General features: G+C 44.6%; 1 protein-coding gene across 1 annotated transcript in view; it reads left to right on the top strand.

Moving 5' to 3' along the window:
- si:dkey-11f4.7 (piezo-type mechanosensitive ion channel component 2) overlaps positions 1-19,929 on the top strand; it is a 554,199-nt gene that overhangs the window by 435,902 nt on the left and 98,368 nt on the right. The window contains exons 39-40 of the mRNA XM_052147980.1: positions 18,798-18,986; positions 19,605-19,806. Coding sequence (XP_052003940.1) covers positions 18,798-18,986; positions 19,605-19,806 — 391 coding nt within the window. The remainder of the gene's footprint in view (positions 1-18,797; positions 18,987-19,604; positions 19,807-19,929) is intronic.

A 19,929-nucleotide genomic window follows, 5' to 3' on the forward strand; every position in this document is an offset into this window, starting at 1 on the left:
TAGAAACAGGCCATATTATAGCATGATAGAAGAATGATTAAGCACTGATGAGTTAGACCATTCAAAGTGTAACCGGCCCAATTCTGACCACTGTTACGATCTGCGTTGTGTTTAATTGAAAGAAGACACGAGACACTGGAACTGCTGCTGACGGAGGGTTTATTATCAAGGAGCCATGTAGATGGTACTGGATGGATTAAAGAGGATACAGCAATGAGAAAAGTTTTCTTTGTGATTTTAATCACCTCTCCTCAGGGTGCTCAAAGCAGTCTCAACAACCATCACAATGTTGATAACATATCAAAAATACAATGCATGAAAACATGTTGCAAACATTAAGTGCAAAATGAATGGTCACAACCATTGATCATAGCATACAATATAATCTCTTGCAGCTAATTTTAAATCAATCATGAATTAGAAAAGAAACAAATTAATACAAAATTAATACATTGGAAGATTGAAAGATATAAACCATACCTGGATGGATTAAAGAGGATACAGCAATGAGAAAAGTTTTCTCTGTAATTTTAATCACCTGCACAGATTAAGGGCCAGTTAATCAATCAGTTAAAATCACCAGGCTCTGTTGACGCACACACATACTCAAACTGCTGTACTCGGTAATAAAACTATCAAATCCTATCCATCCATTCATAAAACACTTTAAAACACATAAAACATAAAACATAAATCAGTCACATTCACCCCTCCTGAATTTCACTAATATCCTGACCAAATGACACAAAATTGATCCAACAGAACCAGATTTGCAACGAATCTCATTCGCAGTTTAACATAGTAAGTTACCTGCTCTACAGGTTAAGAAAAATCCAAGGTTGATCAAGTCTCAGACATTCTTAGAACAGTATGCTGCCTTGTACAACATCCAATAATCTGGTCTGTATTACACTTCATGAAATTCACATCTTGTATACATTTTCACAGTATTTTCATAGAACCAAATAACTTTTAAAATAAAGAAAGAAATGATCCTGATCACCTTGCTAAAGATGACCCCATTCTCTGAACATAAAATGGTCTCTGTGCCATTAGTCAATTAAACGGTTAACTTTTTTGACCACCCTTCCTGCACGGGTCCTAACACCCAATGTGTCAGTTGGAATTTGTGCTTGTGTGTCAGTAATATGTTATCGTGTGTGTCATTTACAGTTTCTGTTAACGAGTCAGGATTACTAGCAGAAGATTCGGTCTCTATGAAAGGTACTTGATCAGAACCCCCAACAGCCTCATTTTCACTGGGATTTTGTTCGCCGACACTTCTTCGATTGTGGACTGAATGATCAGATTCCAGAACATCATCATCCATACATTTTTGACCTTCAATCTGTTCTTGACCTTCAAGTACCCATGCCCTCATTCTATCATCAGAACTCTCCTCTTCCAACGAGTCAGACAACTCAGACACACAAGACTCGCTCTCCATATTGTCAGTATCAGACTGTATGTCCTTGTCATCTTGAGGTGGTTCAACGGGTAGGAAGCTGATATCCAGAATCAGATTTCGATGCATAACTTTGGATTTGCCTTCCTCGTCAATCAGTTTGTATATGTTTGTCTGAAGGTTCCGGTCCTTCACAGTATCGACAGTTGGGTCCCACTTATCGGCAAGCTTTTTCTTTCCTCTTTCACTCTTGTTTGCAAGGAGCACTCTCAAGCACTTTCAAAGTTGGTCCCTTGATCAGTATGAATGAGTGTTGGAAAACCATAAACGCAAAAGACGTGATCCCACAGCTTCTTCGCAATCTGTTTTGCTTTCTGGTTTACACAAGGGAAGGCATGGGCCAACTTTGTAAAGTGATCACTCACAACTAATACGTCTACGGAACGCTGCTTGCTGTCCTCAGCACTCCAAAAATCCAAACACACTAGCTGGGGCAGAAGTTCTAATGCTCTCAAGTGGGGCTCGTGCAGATGGCTCTGGTGTTTTGGCCAATATACAGTGGGTACGGAAAGTATTCAGACCCCCTTACATTTTTCACTCTTTGTTATATTGCAGCCATTTGCTAAAATCATTTAAGTTAATTTTTTTTCCTCATTATTGTACACACAGCACTCCATATTGACAGAAAAACACAGAATTGTTGACATTTTTGCACATTTATTAAAAAAGAAAAACTGAAATATCACATGGTCCTAATTATTCAGACCCTTTGTTCAGTATTTTAGTAGAAGCACCCTTTTGATCTAATACAGCCATGAGTCTTTTTGGGAAAGATGCAACAAGTTTTTCACATCTGCATTTGGGTATCCTCTGCCATTCCTCCTTGCAGATCCTCTCCAGTTCTGTCAGGTTGGATGGTAAACGTTGGTGGACAGCCATTTTCAGGTCTCTCCAGAGATGCTTAATTGGGTTTAAGTCAGGGCTCTGGCTGGGCCATTCAAGAACAGTCACGGAGTTGTTGTGAAGCCACTCCTTCGTTATTTTAGCAGTGTGCTTAGGGTCATTGTCTTGTTGGAAGGTGAACCAGGTGCTCAGGCACCTCAGCCGCCTGGGGCTTCAGGTCAACCAAGAAAAGAGCATGCTTGCCCTGGTTCAGAGCATCTCTTTCCTCGGTATGGAGTTAGACAAACATGGGGCAAACATGTCCTAGTCAGGTCAGACAGTACCACCGTGGTAGCGTACATAGATCGCTAAGGCGGCGTATGCTCCCGCCAAATGTCGTGACTCGCCTGTCGTCTCCTCCTTTGGAGCCAACAGCGACTCAGGTCTCAATGTGATAGCGGACGCGCTGTCACGACAACGCTTGCCCAGCGGAGAGTGGAGGCTTCACCCCCAGTCGGTCCAGCTGATTTGGGTACGAGTCGGCAAGGCCCAGGTAGATCTGTTTGCCACCCGAGAGACCTTCCACTCTCTGCTCTGGTATGCCCGAACAGAGGCTCCCCTCGGCACAGATGCACTGGCACACAGACACAATCAACCAAGCCAGAGCCCCTTCTACCAGGCAACTCTACTCCCTGAAGTGGCGCTTGTTCGCAAATTGGTGTTCTTCCCAGGCCGAAAACCGTTAGGTCAGTGCTCTTATTCCTGCAAGAGAGGCTGGAGGGGAGGCTGTCCCCTTATACCCTAAAGGTGTATGTCGCTGCTATTGCGGCCCACCACAACACAGTAGACGGCAAGTCCTTGGTTAAGCACGACTTAATCATCAGGGTTAAATCCCTCCCAGCCAAGCCTGTTCCCCTCCTGGGACCTCTTGGTAGTCCTCGCAGGCCTCCAGAGAATCAATTGGACTCAGGGCCCTGTCTCTTAAGACTGCCCTGCTGTTCTCTATCAGCGACACTTGCCTGGAGTTCGGTCCGGCAGACAAATACGTGATCCTAAGACCGTGACCGGGCTACGTGCCCAAGGTTCCTACCACTTCATTGTTGTTTCCGGTACGTGCTTTACATACCTACCTGGACCGCATGCAGAGCTTTAGATGTTCTGAGCAGCTCTTTGTCTGCTTTGGGGGACAGCGGAAAGGGAACACTGTCTCCAAACAGAGGCTTTCCCACTGGGTAGTGGACGCCATTGCATTGGCCTATCACACCCAGGCCGTGCCTGGCCGTGCCTGAACTCCTACGCGGACTCCTCCTGTGTGTATTATCTGCGGTATGGTCCCCTTACAAAATTGGACCAGTGTTTTCCTTAGGCAGTCCCTGGCTGCCCTCCGGTCGCCGTGTTGTAGCAACTCCCCTCTCCTTGAGGCTGGATCTACCACCGCGCCACTTTCCACATGTTGCCTAAAAACCCATGTGACGTATTCACCACTCTTACCTCCCCTTCTGGGCAGGTGTGGTCTCCACAGGGTCTTTTCCCCCTAAAAGAATAGGAAACTGGGTAAGACTCCCTTCCCTTGATGCATGTAAGGGCCCCGGCCGTTTATTGCTCTATTTGGAGAAACATAAAGAGAAAAGATGCCCAGCCAGGCTCGGCCCGTTCCCAGGTTGGCAAGCGTCGCCTTGTTCCCCTGTCTAGGGTAACCAGAAGGATTCTTTGGGGCATTGGGGAAGGGTATGTGCAGTCTAACACAGTACCTGCCCACTCCTGTGTCAGCAGAACATGTACATGTCTCAGTGCATGGCATGATTTAAATTGGACCCCAGGTGTCGCTTCTCCGACACAACATCGAAAGAGTCTAGGTTACGGATGTAACCTCCGTTCCCTGATGGAGGGAACGAGACGTTGTGTCCTCCCGGCCACGTCGCAGACGTCGCAGATGCAGGACACATCCCAGTCTGTCTAGGTTATGGATGTAACCTTCGTTCCCTGATAGAGGGAACGAGACATTGGTCTGGCTCCTCAGAAAAATCCTGAATGAACTCATAGTATTTCCTCGCCTTTATACCTGTATGTCTGGGGGCGGGGTATGCAAATACTATCTACCAACTTCTCATTGGCATTTTTTCATAGATCAGAGGCATATTCGGCGCTCAAGAGAGACCCTTAGTGCCGCTTCTCCGACACAACGTCTCGTTCCCTCCATCAGGGAACGGAGGTTACATCCGTACCTAGACATTACTGCAGCTCCAGTAATACTTCTTTTAATCTTCTCAGCTGAATCATCAGTGGGAATCCCTGTTATCACTCCTCTTAATCATTTCATTTTTTCTGGGATTGAGCATACAAATTTTTGTCCAAGCAACAATTTCAATCCCTGAGCTGCTTTTTGTCACATATTATCTTTACAAAACAACATCCATTCCTCAAGGTCTTGGCACTTTCAATCTCTCCTATCTTTTCTTTAAACATTTGGTTAGTTTCAATGGACTGATAGCATTAACAGACTCAGAAGTGAATTTCAATTGTACTCTGTATTCCTCTTTCCTTCTCCTTGCCAGATTATTTCCCTTATAACTGTCAGTTTCAGAAACCTGACCCCAACTTTTCTGAGATTTCACTATATGCCATTCGTTATTTCCATTACCTCCACTATCCACGGCAAAAAATGTCATCCTCCATTTCCAGATCGCTTCGGGAATCTATGCCACTTCCTACCATACACACTCCAGTCACAATCCAGCTGTTGCTAACCACGTCAACTAATTTCTTTGATCGTGTCAGTTTATTTTGTAGTTTGCGGGCTTATTGCAGCACGTCTGCACACGTTAAGAGCTTAACGTGAGGAGAGCTCTGTGACTGGTCCCCCCGATTTGTAAATCAAAATGCGATTGGTTGAAGCTAGAATGTGCTACAACTGGTCACAGTAATATGGCCGTTATCTGATTGGCTTGACTAGATGGTGGGTGGAGTCCACATATTTGTGGATCAAAGTATCTCTTTGTAAGATATTTGGTATGCAACATTTAGGAGGGAACTTTAAATTGACCTCATTCTCACACCATTATATGTAAGGATATTTGATATGCTAAATTTAGAAGGGAATTTAGGGTCTCGAAATATGTGAGCTATGAACTAAATTAAACTGTCCTTATTGTACCTTATTAGGTAATGAAATTTATAATGGAATTAGTCGCATTCGACAACCATTATAAATTAGATAAATGACAAATAACTGGATTATTTGTCTTAATCGATTCTCCACCATTAAAATTCTGATACAACGTTTCGTTGAATCTGCTCACAATTTCTACTGTAAGGAATTAGCTTTAATAAGTGAATTCTGATTAATACACTTATTGGAGTGATATTATTCCCATGGCTTATTGAAAATAATATCACATGTATTTAGGTACAGCTTTGAAACGAAATCTTTTAGAAACAGGGATGAGATTATTTATCAAAATATACTACAGTCAAGTCGTCTTAGAACACAGACAAACTTTATTACTATTCTAAACATAAATCTAATCTAACACATATATACATAAGACAGGTTGGTGAAAAAAGTGACAGAATGTGAAATAAATAATCAGTACAGTGAAAATGAACTTTACGGAGTCTGTTGACAATACCTTAAGAACCATTTATCCTTCTTTGAGTCTACATCGATGTGCTATCGGATTACCCAAATTATTTAATTAATACACCAGCACCTTGAGTACAATATTGGAGATGTACTTGCGTGTCTTTGTGGTGTTTCCTTGCATTCTTTGTGTTGCTTGGTTCTTGGCACTTGGTCGAACGTTTGTTCCGTCGATGTTTTTAACCTCTGTATGATCTAAGTGTTATTGTCTGTATGAATTATGGGGTTAGTTTAGAAGTGAGGCTGTAGAGAGGAATGAGCTTTCTCGGGACTTCGAGTCCCTAGCTTTCTTTGGCCTCACATGGCATGGACCTGGCAGTCAGCGGAGTGACCAGACGAAACACGTGCAGGCAGAAGAGAGGAGATCCAAAGAAGGAAAAGACAAGAAAGGCAAGAGGATGAAGAGAAAGCGTTCTTCCTGTTGGGAAATATTTTAACCAAAGGTGTCCTGCGACAATCAGAAGTGACTTTTCAGAGTCACGTGGTCAACTGGGCTGTCTTTTTAGACAGTTTATTTATGGTCCTTTGTTTCAGATTCTTAAAATTCTCCCGCTCAAAAATAGTGCATATTTAATCATGAACTTTTATATCGGTACAAGAGACATGATATTCGTTGTCATCAGCTTTCTCTGCATATGCCAGTGAACGCGTACATACTAAACATTAAAAAAAAAATTATGGATGTTATACGTGTAGGTAACAAAACATGAAAATCCCTGGTTACAAAATAATACTGGTTAATTCATGGGTTATACAACATGGATGAAACATTACACACATTTTAAAGAGATACATCAGGCTATAATCATTAATTTGTCAGTTATACAATTTACCACAGTTCAAAGTAATTTTCAAAATGCCTAGCAAGACTAGGTATTGTATGAACTGTGGATTTAAATGCATTCTGTACATTTTAGAAGGTCGAAGTACTATGACTTTGTGTGAGATGTTTCTGGATTAACCCAGAGGGTATTTTGGGCCCTGGAGAAGTTTTGACATGCCTTGACATTTGTGCTTTTTTCAGATGTTTAAAAACATATTAATGGCTAAAGTCTGATAACACTGTATTCAGCACAAACTGGGCTACAATAATATGTGAGCATCATGTGTGTACGGGGTTGTATTTTTTTGAGAAAATAACGTTTACGCATGGTTTTTGAAAAAAACTTAAATTTTAAGTCACTGAAATAAGGCCATATAACACATACTAAACATTTGCCTTTTGAGAACTGGATCTTGTAGCCTAGAGTTTTTGCTTATATATTTAACTTTTGTAAGACAATTTTACTGTTGAAAGATAATATGCGAGGAGGCGTGAATGATCATGAATAAGGATTGTAATTCACACCTGAGAGACAAAAGGCACTCCCCTGGGCCTATCAATGAGGGATAGAGAATGAATGTGAGGAGACTTAATGATCAAAATCCTCCAGAGGGTTAAGGAATGTCCCTTTTAAGATGCTGTTTGCTCAACCATGGTCACAATGTCACGTGATCTGGTGAGTAAGTGTAAAAATTGGTTTATATCAGAGGACAGGGTGTCCCGAGTCTCTCGGAACGCCCAGAGTGTGTGTTCTGTCTTTTATTGCTTTGACCTTTGAACTTAGGGCCTCTTTGCAGAGAAGTTTTCAAGTCATATGGGATCTAGACAAGATGTTAGATTCACTGGCACCAACATCTTTCTATTTATGACGTTGTGGAATTTCAGGACCACTATTGGATAAATTCTAGATTCAAAATCATGTCGTTTCAATTCTGCATGTATAATACTACATCTTGTTGTTAGAAAAGTCTCATAGTCCACAGATGAGAGCTGTGATCCACAAATGTACAGGAAAGAGTCCACAAAAAAATTTACACAATTCACAAATAAATTCTGGGCAGAGTTGTTTTTGAGTAAAAAAAAAAAAAAATCTAATTTGATTTATTTGTGAATTTACTTTATTTTTGTGATGCTCCTAACATATACAGTATTTGTGGATTTCATTCTATTTATTTGTCAATTCATTTAATTTTTGAAAACTCAATATATATATATATATATTTGTGGATCTCATTCTATTTATTTGTGAACCGTCTTTCTATTTATGAATCTCCTTCCTTTTGTATGTTATTTTGAGATCTAATGAATCCTATCTATGGGATGTGCGTCTGCGAACTCGGCGGAGAAACATTGCAAAATTGTTCTATGTTGTTGCACATTTTTACCTAAAATAACGAACTGGTAAAATATTTTTCTCAATGTTGAGAGGTTACTCTTTATGCAATTTGATAAACCTGTCATTGTGCAATTTCAATGCAATTTTAAAAGGAAGCCGTGCTTCTGGTGTAGTCTCAAAGCAATTGTCACTGCTTTATATGCAGGCTTACCCTAAACTTTGCAATCCAATACAAATATTTGTTTACTTGTGTATTGCATGCATTCCAAACAAAACGTCTCGGGTTACATAGGTAACCCTTGTTCCCTGAAAAAAGCAGAACAAGATGCTGCGCTGAGAAAAGTTATTTGGGAACAATCCCACATTGTGACCAGCTGTGAATATGTGTGTAACACATCAATGAACATTGACCGGAATTTATAGCCTCGGCTGGTGAGATCATTGGATGCACCTGTGGCCAGGCTGTAAATAGACGTGTCACCAGCGTGTCGTAAGATACAAATTTTTCTGAAGAGCAGTCCCGGGACATCCCAGTGCGGCAAAGAAGCACAGCATCTCGTTCCGCATTTTTCAGGGAACAAGGGTTACACTACATAACCCGAGACGTTCCCTTTACAAAAAGCTTCACTAGGATGCTCTCAGCTGTGCTGAGAAAAGCGCTTTGGGAACGAGAATACCCACGCCGCCGCACTGAGGCTGTCCGGACCACTACGGTTGTGAAGTGTGCTCACAAGAACGCGAGAGGTCTCAGACATGAGCTTGAGATGTTGACTCAAGGATATAAGAGCCCGGAGTAGCATGAACATCCAAACTATAAAATTTGATGAATGTGTGCGGAGAGGACCAGCCTGCCACATCACAAACTTGCTGCAGAGGGACCCTTCTAGCCAAGGCTTTAGAGGAGGCGAACCCTCTGGTGGTGTGAACCCTGATACCTATTGGCGAAGCTTGACCGCGCGCCTCGTAGGCCAGGGCAATAACATCCCTCACCCAATGCGACATAGTCTGCTTGGAGGTGGCCGCCCCCCGTTTGCGGCTCCCATGGCAAACGAATAGTTGCCCTGACTTATGCCACTGGCTAGTGCGGTGGACAGAAGTTTAAATGGCACAGACTGGACACAGTCTGTGAAGTCCTTGCTGCTCCGGAGTTGCAAATGGCGGGGAGCAGAAGGCTTAGAGAGTGACCTGATGTAGGGTCACGAAAGGCACCTTAGGCAGGTAGTCAGGATGAGGGTGCAAAATTGCTTTGGTCATTCCTGGGGATGACAGAGCCTGTAGGTCCCCAATTCTCTGTAGAGATAATCGCCATAAGAAAAACCATCTTGAGAGTCAGAAGTCTGTCAGACGCTGACTCTAGAGGTTCAAAGGAGGTCTCATCCAGACCCTCAAGGACTATTGCCAAGTCCTATGAAGAGGTAATGGTCCTAACAGGAGGCCACAGGTCGCATGGCTCCACGAATGAAGCGAGCGAGTAGAGGGTGCCTCTGAAGGTCTCTCCGTCCATCAAGGCATGGCAAGCCGAAATGGCAGCCACATAGACCCTGAGAGTGGCAGGGCATAAGCCTGCTGACGGGTCTTCCTGCAGAGAGTCCAGAGCTGAATCGATCTGGCAGTTAACTGGTTCTGCAATATGAACTTTTAATAAAGGGAAATGCATACAGGCACATTCTGGGCCATGTATGTGCCACCGTGTTCAGCCCCAGAGGGGGGATTGGATGACTCGGGGAGAAGTAGAGGAGACATTGCGCTGTTCATAGAGTCTTCCGCCCTGAAAAATGTACCCAGATTTGTTCCAAGTGGAGGGAGCCCTAGCACTTAAAATGGTCTTGATAACCTCAGGAGAAAGCCCTGTGTACATCCGTTGGTACCCAACAGGGGCCAAGCATGAGAAGATTCCACAATTCGGGCCGGGAATGAAATACAGTCCCCTGTGCCTGAGAAAGAAGGTCCTTCCTGTTCAGAATCGCCCGAGGCGAGGGGAGAATTTAGCTCCGAGAACCATACCCTGTTTGGCCAGCATGGTGCTATCAGTAGGAGGATAGACCCTTGCTGGCGGGGAAAGAAACGCATACAGACGCATTCCGGGTCATGTATTTGCCTTTATGTCCAGACCCAAGGGGGCTGGGTGATTCAGGGAGAAGTAGAGGAGACATTGCGCTGTTCATAGAGGTGAAGAGGTCCTCTTCTGCCTGGGAAAAATCTCACCCACTACCTCAGGGTGGAGTTTCCACTCCCCCGTCTGTATTTTCTGTCTGAACAGTAAATTTTCTTGCATATACGGGCATCCAGGGATATAAACTGCCCTGAGTGACATGAGCTGCCCTGGGCCCCAAGGAGAATCCGACGTGCCAGAAATTCAGCTGACATGAACGTGGATCTCCCTGATGGTTTATGTAAGAGACTACCGCTGTATTGCCTACCCGCACCAAGACATGGCAGCCTAAGGAGGAAATATTTCAGGGCCAGAAATACAGCCATCAACTCAAGACAGTTACTGTGACAACCGAGCTGACGACCCTCCTATTTCCTTTAAGCTGGACGACCACTTAAGGCCGCTACCCAGCCCATCAGGGAGGCGTCTGTTGTTAGCAGCCTGCGACAATGAGACGCACCTAGAGTCGGACCCAAGGTAAGAAACCGGGGTCTGAACCACATAGAAAGGGAATGAAGCCCATGGCGCCTAACCCTTATTAGCCTAGGGGATTTGGCCCTTGGAAGAAACCCCCCTGGCTTTGAGCCACAACAAAAACGGTCTCATGAGCAGAAGGTCCAGAGGGATCACCGAGGATGCAGTCGGCCTGAAACCTAGTACAACCTTGACCTAGCCTGACTTCGCTCAGGGTATTCTTAGTGGACTCGATTCTAGCGGGAGACAGTTGTGCCCGCATTGTGATTGAACTCCATATGGTCCCCCGAAAGACAGTGTTCTGAGTGGGAGAGAGGACACTTTTCTTGCCGTTGAGCCTCAAACCATACCCTGTTTGGCCAGCGTGGCGCTATCAGTAGGAGGATAGACCCTTGCTGGCGGGGAAAGAAACGCATACAGACGCATTCCGGGTCATGTATTTGCCTTTACGTCCAGACCCAAGGGGGCTGGGTGACTCAGGGAGAAGTAGAGGAGACATTGCGCTGTTCATAGAGGCGAAGAGGTCCTCTTCTGCCTGGGAAAAATCTCACCCACTACCTCAGGGTGGAGTTTCCACTCCCCCGTCTGTATTTTCTGTCTGAACAGTAAATTTTCTTGCATATACGGGCATCCAGGGATATAAACTGCCCTGAGTGACATGAGCTGCCCTGGGCCCCAAGGAGAATCCGACGTGCCAGAAATTCAGCTGACATGAACGTGGATCTCCCTGATGGTTTATGTAAGAGACTACCGCTGTATTGCCTACCCGCACCAAGACATGGCAGCCTCAGGAGGAAATATTTCAGGGCCAGAAATACAGCCATCAACTCAAGACAGTTACTGTGACAACCGAGCTGACGACCCTCCTATTTCCTTTAAGCTGGACGACCACTTAAGGCCGCTACCCAGCCCATCAGGGAGGCGTCTGTTGTTAGCAGCCTGCGACAATGAGACGCACCTAGAGTCCGACCCAAGGTAAGAAACCGGGGTCTGAACCACATAGAAAGGGAATGAAGCCCGCGGCGCCTAACCCTTATTAGCCTAGGGGATTTGGCCCTTGGAAGAAACCCCCCTGGCTTTGAGCCACAACAAAAACGGTCTCATGAGCAGAAGGTCCAGAGGGATCACCGAGGATGCAGTCGGCCTGAAACCTAGTACAACCTTGACCTAGCCTGACTTCGCACAGGGTATTCTTAGTGGACTCGATTCTAGCGGGAGACAGTTGTGCCCACATTGTGATTGAACTCCATATGGTCCCCCGAAAGACAGTGTTCTGAGGGGAGAGAGGACACTTTTCTTGCCGTTGAGCCTCAAACCCAGAGAAACTAGATGAGCTAAGACGATATCCCTGTGCTGAACTGCCAGTTCCTGGAACTGTGCTAGATCAGCCAGTCGTCTATGTAATTCAGAATGCGGATGCCCCGGAGTCGCAAAGGAGCCGGCGCTGCATCCTGCATTTGTGAATGTTCGGGTAAAAAGGGCTAGGCCGAATGGAAGAACCCGATACTGGAAGGCTTTGCCCCTGAAAGTGAACCTCAGGAACTTCCTGTGTTGTGGCAGAACTTCTAAGAGAAAAAGTGCATCATGAGATTGATGGTGACCAGCCAAACATGACGTTGGGCTTGTGACATGATTGTCTCGATAGGAAGAATCTTGGGCTTGAACACCCAGACTGGGCAGTTCAAGCCTCGAAGATCGAAGATCGGACACAACCCCCCACACTTCTTGGGAACCAGGAAGTATTTGCTGTAAAAACTTGACTCTTTCTCTGGAAGGGGAAATGTTGTATGGCCCCTTTGACCAAGATATTTTGCAGTTCTTTCCACAGTAGACATGCCTGCTCCGGTTTCACGGTAGTGGAAACCACGCCGTTGAAATGCGGAGGGTGGCGAGCGAATTGAATTCTGTAGCCATTTTCTACTGTTCTTAGGACCCACGTAGAAATAGCTGGCAGATTTGTCCACACTGCCAGGTTCTCTGAGATGGGTATTCATTTTGACACTTCCTGTGGAGGGGATGTCGAGTGTTCCGCGTCCCGGACTAAGGCAGGAAGCAGCGGTACACCCAACATTTTGCTGGAAGCCTCTAACTCCCAAAACACCAGAGGCGGCGGGAATGGAGAGGTTTCATGGGGGTACCAGGAGGGTCGAAGTGGATGATACATGCGCCCTGTCCCGAGGAGGGCTACCCCCACAAGGCTGGGCGCAAGACCATCAGGGTTTTCTCTTTTTAGAAATTACTCCCTTGAGGTCTTGCTTTGGGGGCTGCTGAGGGCGACGAGCCTGTCCCCAATCTTTACGAGGGAGAGCACGACTCGCCGTGCTCTGTTTCTGAGCCTCCCATCTAGATGGACCGGGGTGGGGCTGGGTGGCCGACAGCCCCTCCCCCTGAGTGTGGCGAGGAAGGAATTGCCCGAAGGCTTCCTCGTGACTTTTTGCCTCCTGGAACCTATGATAGCTATATTCATAGCGTCACCAAATAAGCCAGAAGGCAAAACCGGGGCATCGAGAAGGAACATTTGTCCTTGTCTCTGATGCCCGATAGGTTAAACCATAAGTGTCTCTCCATGCTGACTAAAGCAGACATAGACCGGGCAATGGCTGCTGCCTGATAAGCCTTCCCCACAAGCATGGAGGTGGTCATACACAGCTTTGTGGGGAGAGTGGGATTCTTTAGCGATTATGCCGAGCCAGGCGAGAGAGAACCCGCAATTGTCTCTTCTACCAGCGGCGTCACCGAATACCCCCGAGCTTCAGCATCCACGATAGTCGAATATGTTGACGTCGAGGGAACGAAGACATGGGAAGTATAAGGAAGGGACTGATATAGCATTCGCTTTTTTTTATTATTATTATTTTTTTTTTTGGAGCTGTTCTAGTTTGGAGCATTTGGGCAGTCTAACTATTGTCTGGCCACATCCCGAGTAACCACCTCGAGTAATTCCTCAGCCACTTTATTATTGTGCGTGGAATGTACAGAGGTTTATAGTAGTTTCTGGCCTTTACACACACACAGTAAACTGCATGTTTGCACGTCAGACATTACTGTGGTACAAATAAAGAATATTTTCATTGATTACACCTGATTAACTTGATAAAAATATACTACAGGTTCAGCGTCCCCCCTCGTGAACCGAAGAGGCGCCCGAGGCGTGCTTCAGGCTTACGAGAAGGATCAGCTAGATCTGGGGAGAGAGCGAGCGATAGGGACGAACCCGTCTCTCGCTCCTCAGCCAGATCTATGCGAGAGCCCCACAATGAAATAGTGGGCGCTGGCTCTTGGAAGTAAGCAAGACGAGTGTGAAGCATTTTGACTGTAAACAGATCGCAATGCCTGCACCGCCCTGCCGCAACGCATGAGCAGCGTGCTCTTCCCCCAAACACAAAAAGCAAAACTGCTTGCTTTGTTTATCAGTCATTCTTTTCCTTACACATATTCACAGCTGGTCATACTTGAAGTTGTCCCCAAAGCGCTTTTCAGCACTGCATCATAAGCATAGCTTTTTGAAAGGGAACTAACATTCCGATTGGTAGCTCAGCTGAGTTGAAATGTCTATCTTGCCCATGCTGAAGTATAGTGATGTGTTCAACTTCACGCAGCACTGCACAGACCAATATGTGCTGGACTTGAAACAGTGCATGTTGGATCGAAATTTTGTCTGAATTGAACTGGTGTCATAATCAAATGAGTCTGTCCGTGAAATAGAGTCCCCAGGGGGTGACTGTTTGTTATATGTGATGGCTTTGAAATGTTTATTGTTTATTGCATGTTGTAACGCAATTCAATAGAAAGGAGGCGACGAGAACCGGCTTGGCAATATAAATAATATTTTAATGATAAACTTAAACAAAAGACACAAACACACACATGACGGACATGCCCGTAAACGCCTGATCTCTCTCTCTCTCCCGCACCATCTTCTGTAGTCGGCCTTTATCCCTCTCGGAGGCTTGATTAGCCTGATAAGGGACCGGGTGTGTAGAATCACGACCCAGCCCCGCCCTCCGCCCTGCCACACATGTTTATTTAAAAAAACAAAAAACAATCATGCATTTAGGAATGTTGGTTTAAGCTAAATGTTCTTAAATGTAATCAAACTTGATCAGGACAATTTGTTTTGCATCATAATAGCTGGTGTGCATATGTGTAAATATTTTGTAATATATTGCTGGCAGAGGACCACATGGCAGCATTCGTGGGCTGACGAGCCCTCTTCTTCTCTCTCTTTCTCACACTCTTCTCCTTCCCCTCCCCCCTCCTTCCACTCATCCTGTTCCCATTCCCTGTAAACTGGGAATTCCGACCCCAAAATCACCCCGCTCAGGCTGGTGAATCTGCTGCCGCAGGTGTGGGGATTGAATCAGGGCTGGTGTGCTGGAGCTGCTGGGAATGTGGTATGTGGAGACATTGGTCCGGTTCCCTAAAGCGCCACAGGCCACCCCTGATCGAGCAGGAGCATACCGGATACCTGTGAGTATTAATGAGGGTACATATCAAGCCTCGGTGGATTCAGGTTGTAATCAAACCTCCATTCATCAAAGCTTGGTTCAGTCCGAGGCTTTGGATACAAGCCGGTGGTGAAGGAAAGGTGTGTGCACGGGGATATACAAAGTTACCCTGTAGTAATGGTCACTATTCAATTTCTGGGACAAGAACATAGTGTCAAAGCTGTTGTTAATTCCTGCCTCACCCATCCACTAATCTTGGGAATGAATTGGCTGGCATTTACTACCTTATTAAGTGGAATGTGAGTGGATGGGTCCTGCAACCAAGCATATCAGTGAATGTGGTGTGTGACTCGCTGGCTGGGGTGATGGAGCCAGGGCCATCTACATCAGGAGGACATAAGGGAGAGGAAAGTCTCGGCTTCCCCAGCCCTTAGAGGATTCCCTACTGGGGATTTCATTCTGGAGCAGATGCAAGTCAAGACCATTAGGCATGCCGTGTGATTAATAGAAAGTGATTGATGGTCAACGCCTCCAGCCAGACATTGCACTCGCATATAAGTATTTTTAAATTATCAAGGATCGGTTGTATTGAGTGACGCAGGACGCTAAGACAAATAAGGATGAAACCCAATTGATAGTACCGCAGAGCAGTCGAGAAATGTTATTCCAGACTGCTCATTATAATCTGATGGCGGGTCACTTAGGGCAGGAAAAGACACTGAACCATCTAATTGCCAGTTTCTAGCATTCACAGGGGATGTTCGGAGGTGGTGTGCAGCATACCAGGAATGTCAGCTGGTGAATCCGGATGCCACCCCATAAGCACCATAGCACCCCCTTCCATTGTTCGAGGCCCTCTTCTGAAAAATTGGCATGGACCTCGTAAGGCCATTAGAACGGACGGCATGTGGGCATCGCTTTGTGTTGGTTCTGTGCAACGCCTCTGTGCAACATCTCAGCACATAGCGTTGCAGAGGCACTATTCAGAATAATCTCCTGAATCGGGATTCCAAAAGAAATCCTCACTGATCAGGGCACAACATATATGTCAGGTACACTACGCGAACTGTACAAATTATTTTGGATTAAATCGATTCAAACCAGCGTTTACCACCTCCAAATGCATGGCTTAGTCGAATGACACAAGAATATGATTCGTTAGTTTGTGCGCTAAGATGCTCAACATTGTGACAAGTGGCTCGAGCCCCTATTATTTGCAGTATGAGAGGTCCTGCAAGCCTCCACTGGGTTCTCCCGATTTGAATTATTGTACGGGCGTCAACCACATGGCGTGCTTGACGTCCTATGGCAAAATTGGGAGGAGGGACCTTCAAACAGCAAAAACTAAATTCAATACGTTCTTGACCTGAGAGCAAATCTCCACACACTGGGGCAATTAACACAGGAGAATTTGCTTCAGGCTCAAGAACGTCAAAACCGACTGTATAATACTCAGCTATGGGAATTTACACTGGGAGATCAAGTCCTTGTATTGCTCCCCAGTTTGAGATCTAAATTCCACGAGCTGGGGAAGTCGAATATGAGGTTAAATGCACAGATATAGATGGAGCACGTCAGATTTACCACACCAATTTGTGTCGCTTCCGTTCAGTTTGTTCAGGGCCCTGGCTATTTTTCAGCATTTCTTGGACTGAATCCTCAGACCGCATGCTGCTTTTGCTGCCGCCTATCTGGATGATATCATTATTTACAGTAATGACTGGGAGCAACACCTGCAGCATCTTAGAGCTGTTCTGAGGTCGTTGAGACGAGCAGGACTCATTGCTAACACAAAGAATTATGCAGTTGGGCGGGTGGAAGTATGGTATCTTGGCTTCCACTTGGGTAATGGGCAGGTGCATCCCCAAATTGATAAAACTGCAGGAGGACCCAAAAAGGAGGTGAGGCAGTTCCAAGGGCTGGCTGGCTATTATCGTAGGTTTGTTACAACTAATTCTAATTATTCGACCGTCACCTGCCTGCTGACTGATCTGACTAAAACGGGGTTACCAGATCAGTGGACGGAGCTGTGTCAGCAGGTATTCTCCTGACTTCTCTCTTCCTTTTTTATTGCAGACAAATGCATCAGACAGGGGGTTGGGAGAGGTACTGTCCCAGATAGTGGAGGGGGAGGAGCGCCCCGTGCTGTACATTAGTCACAAACTCACACTGAGGGAGACTAGGTACAGCACGATAGAGAAGGAGTGTTTGGCCATCAAGTGGGCATCCTCACCCTCCAGTACTATCTATTGGGGCATGCTTTCACCCTCTGTTCAGACCACGCCCGCTCCAGTGGCTCCATCGCATGAAGGATTTCAATGTGTGGATCACCCATTGGTACCTAGCTCTCCAGCCTTTTAAGTTCGAGGTGGTCCATGCAGATGGCTGTGGTGGATTTCCTCTCTAGAAATGGGAGGGAGTAAGTAACAGGCTGTTTTGAAAAGCCGTAGTGTTCTTTATTCTAGACAAATACCAAGAATAAAACCACCACGCGTCACCGTGACATATGCCACCAAAGTACCGTGAGAGCGATTCGAGAGCAGCCAGCTGGTGCAGCGCTGCAGTTGCTCCAGAGCAGCAGCACAAGCTATGAATGACAATACAGCTTATTCACAATTGGCCAGACTCATGACATGACAACGGTTACACGTTTCATGTGCTGCGTCTGCAGTTGCTTACACTGCAAAAAAAAATTTTCAAGATAAGTATTTTTGTCTTGTTTTCCAGTAAAAATATCTAAACATTCTTAATACAGGATTTATTTACTTGACGAGCAAACTGGCATGATATTTTAAGTCTAGTTTTTAGAGAAATCTAATGAGTGAGATTTATGCTTAAAACAAGAAAAAACTGTTTGCCAATGGAGTAAGAAAAACAAACTTAATTTAAAGAGAAAACAAGTTTATTTTGCTTACCACATTGGCAGATTTTGTTTCTTGTTTTTAGTCTAAATTTCACAAAATTTGTCAGATTTATCTTAAAACAAGACATAATATTTTATCCCATTTTGCTTGACAAGTAAATAAATCACGTTTTAAGAATATATAGATAATTTTACAAAAATACTTTTTTGCGGTGTACTTCAGCATGTGCCTGGAAGCGCAAAGTGTCCGGCTTGATGGCTCTCTTTTCAACTCCTCCCCTGTCTGCAACTGGCAAACCTTGGCGATCTGTAAATCGAGATGCAGTTCAAGTCAAGTCTCTGTGGAACAATAATGTGCGTTTCTCAGTCTTTGGGCATTTTTTAAATTGTGATGGTGTTTTTCAACCATGCTCCATGCGGCTTTAGAGAGAATCTCTGTACACTTATTAAAAATAATAATAATAATCACAATCACGGTGCTGCAGCATCACCTCAGTATAATTAAAATGGGTCAAAAGCCTCCTCACTGTTCTGGCAGCCATAGATATCATCACTCATTTTAGGTGGGCAAACATAAAATCCTTTGAAAGGTAGGTGGACATACAGCATATGCCTGCATATGCCCTAGACTACACTACTGTGTACAATGTTGTAAATTAACCTAAACAAGCATCAAACAAACAGTACTGGTGTTCAAAACAGACTCACAGTAGAAATGTTTTAAGTTATTTTCTCATTTCTGTTTCCCTTTCTCCTCTCTGTCTTTCATTTCAGCTCACAGTTGTGGTGAAGTACTTTTTCCAGTTTGGCTTCTTCCCATGGACTACATCAACATATTGTGGCATTAATGCAGAGCGCCCATTTGCGGTGCCTAACATAGTTGGAGTTGAGAAGAAAGATGGTTATGTGCTGCTTGACCTGATCCAGCTCATTGCCCTGTTCTTCCACCGCTCCATCCTGAAGGTGCTAAAACTGTTCTGCCTGCACAGACGATGAAACAAACACAAGGCTTAAAGATTTTCTAACTTGTATGGGCCTACTTTTGTTTCATTAATACTTGTGTTTAAAAATGTGACCCCAGTTCGTACCACAAAGAACGTAATCTTTAATGGGTGTATTTGCCTGCTGTAGTATCAGGCCCAGATGGAATCTGCAAGAAAATGCTAAATCTCTCATTCATAAAAATTCTCTGTGCATTACCCACACCTTACATATTTGTTTATTAAATATTTTGGCTAATTCCATGATGCTTTATGCTACCAATGAGAGTGAAGTACTGTCAGCTCTATTTGGTATATTTTACTGTTTAAATTCTCTCCACAACATTCTGCAGATATCCCCCTTTAAATCAGTTAATCAAAAAAGCTGTCAGATTCTGACCGGGCCTGCCAATTCTTTAATTGAATCTCATGCCTCTTAATATCAAATCCAGTGCTTTAAAACACTACAGTAACAGATGTTAGTTTCAGTCTAAATCTAGTATGATGTCTAAATCTAGTATGATGTCTTAAAAGGCTGTCTATGTAGGCAGTTAAATATGTTTTGAAACAGAACCTGTGAGATGGTGGTTTTTGTCTTCAGTGTCATGGTCTGTGGGACAGTAAAGAATTGGAGATGCCAGACTACTTCAAGAAGCTGAAAAGGAAAACTGAGAAAAAGAAGATGACCGGAGGATCAAGACAACGAGAGGACAACACAAGGAGACGTCTGCCCTTCCTTCCACTCCAGACCTCATGCACTTCATTCCTCAGAAGACACAGAGGAGAAAGTCCTGAGAGACATGGTGAGAAATTATCCATACAGAGAAAACATTTTAGAAGACAATGCAATGTTGTCAATTCTCCTTTTTAGTTCTTTGATGCAGTTTTATGATGCAGCATTACTGTTGCTCACTTTTGTTTTCTAT

The sequence above is a fragment of the Xyrauchen texanus genome, chromosome 18 (genome assembly GCF_025860055.1).
Source record: "Xyrauchen texanus isolate HMW12.3.18 chromosome 18, RBS_HiC_50CHRs, whole genome shotgun sequence".
Taxonomy (NCBI): Eukaryota; Metazoa; Chordata; class Actinopteri; order Cypriniformes; family Catostomidae; genus Xyrauchen; species Xyrauchen texanus.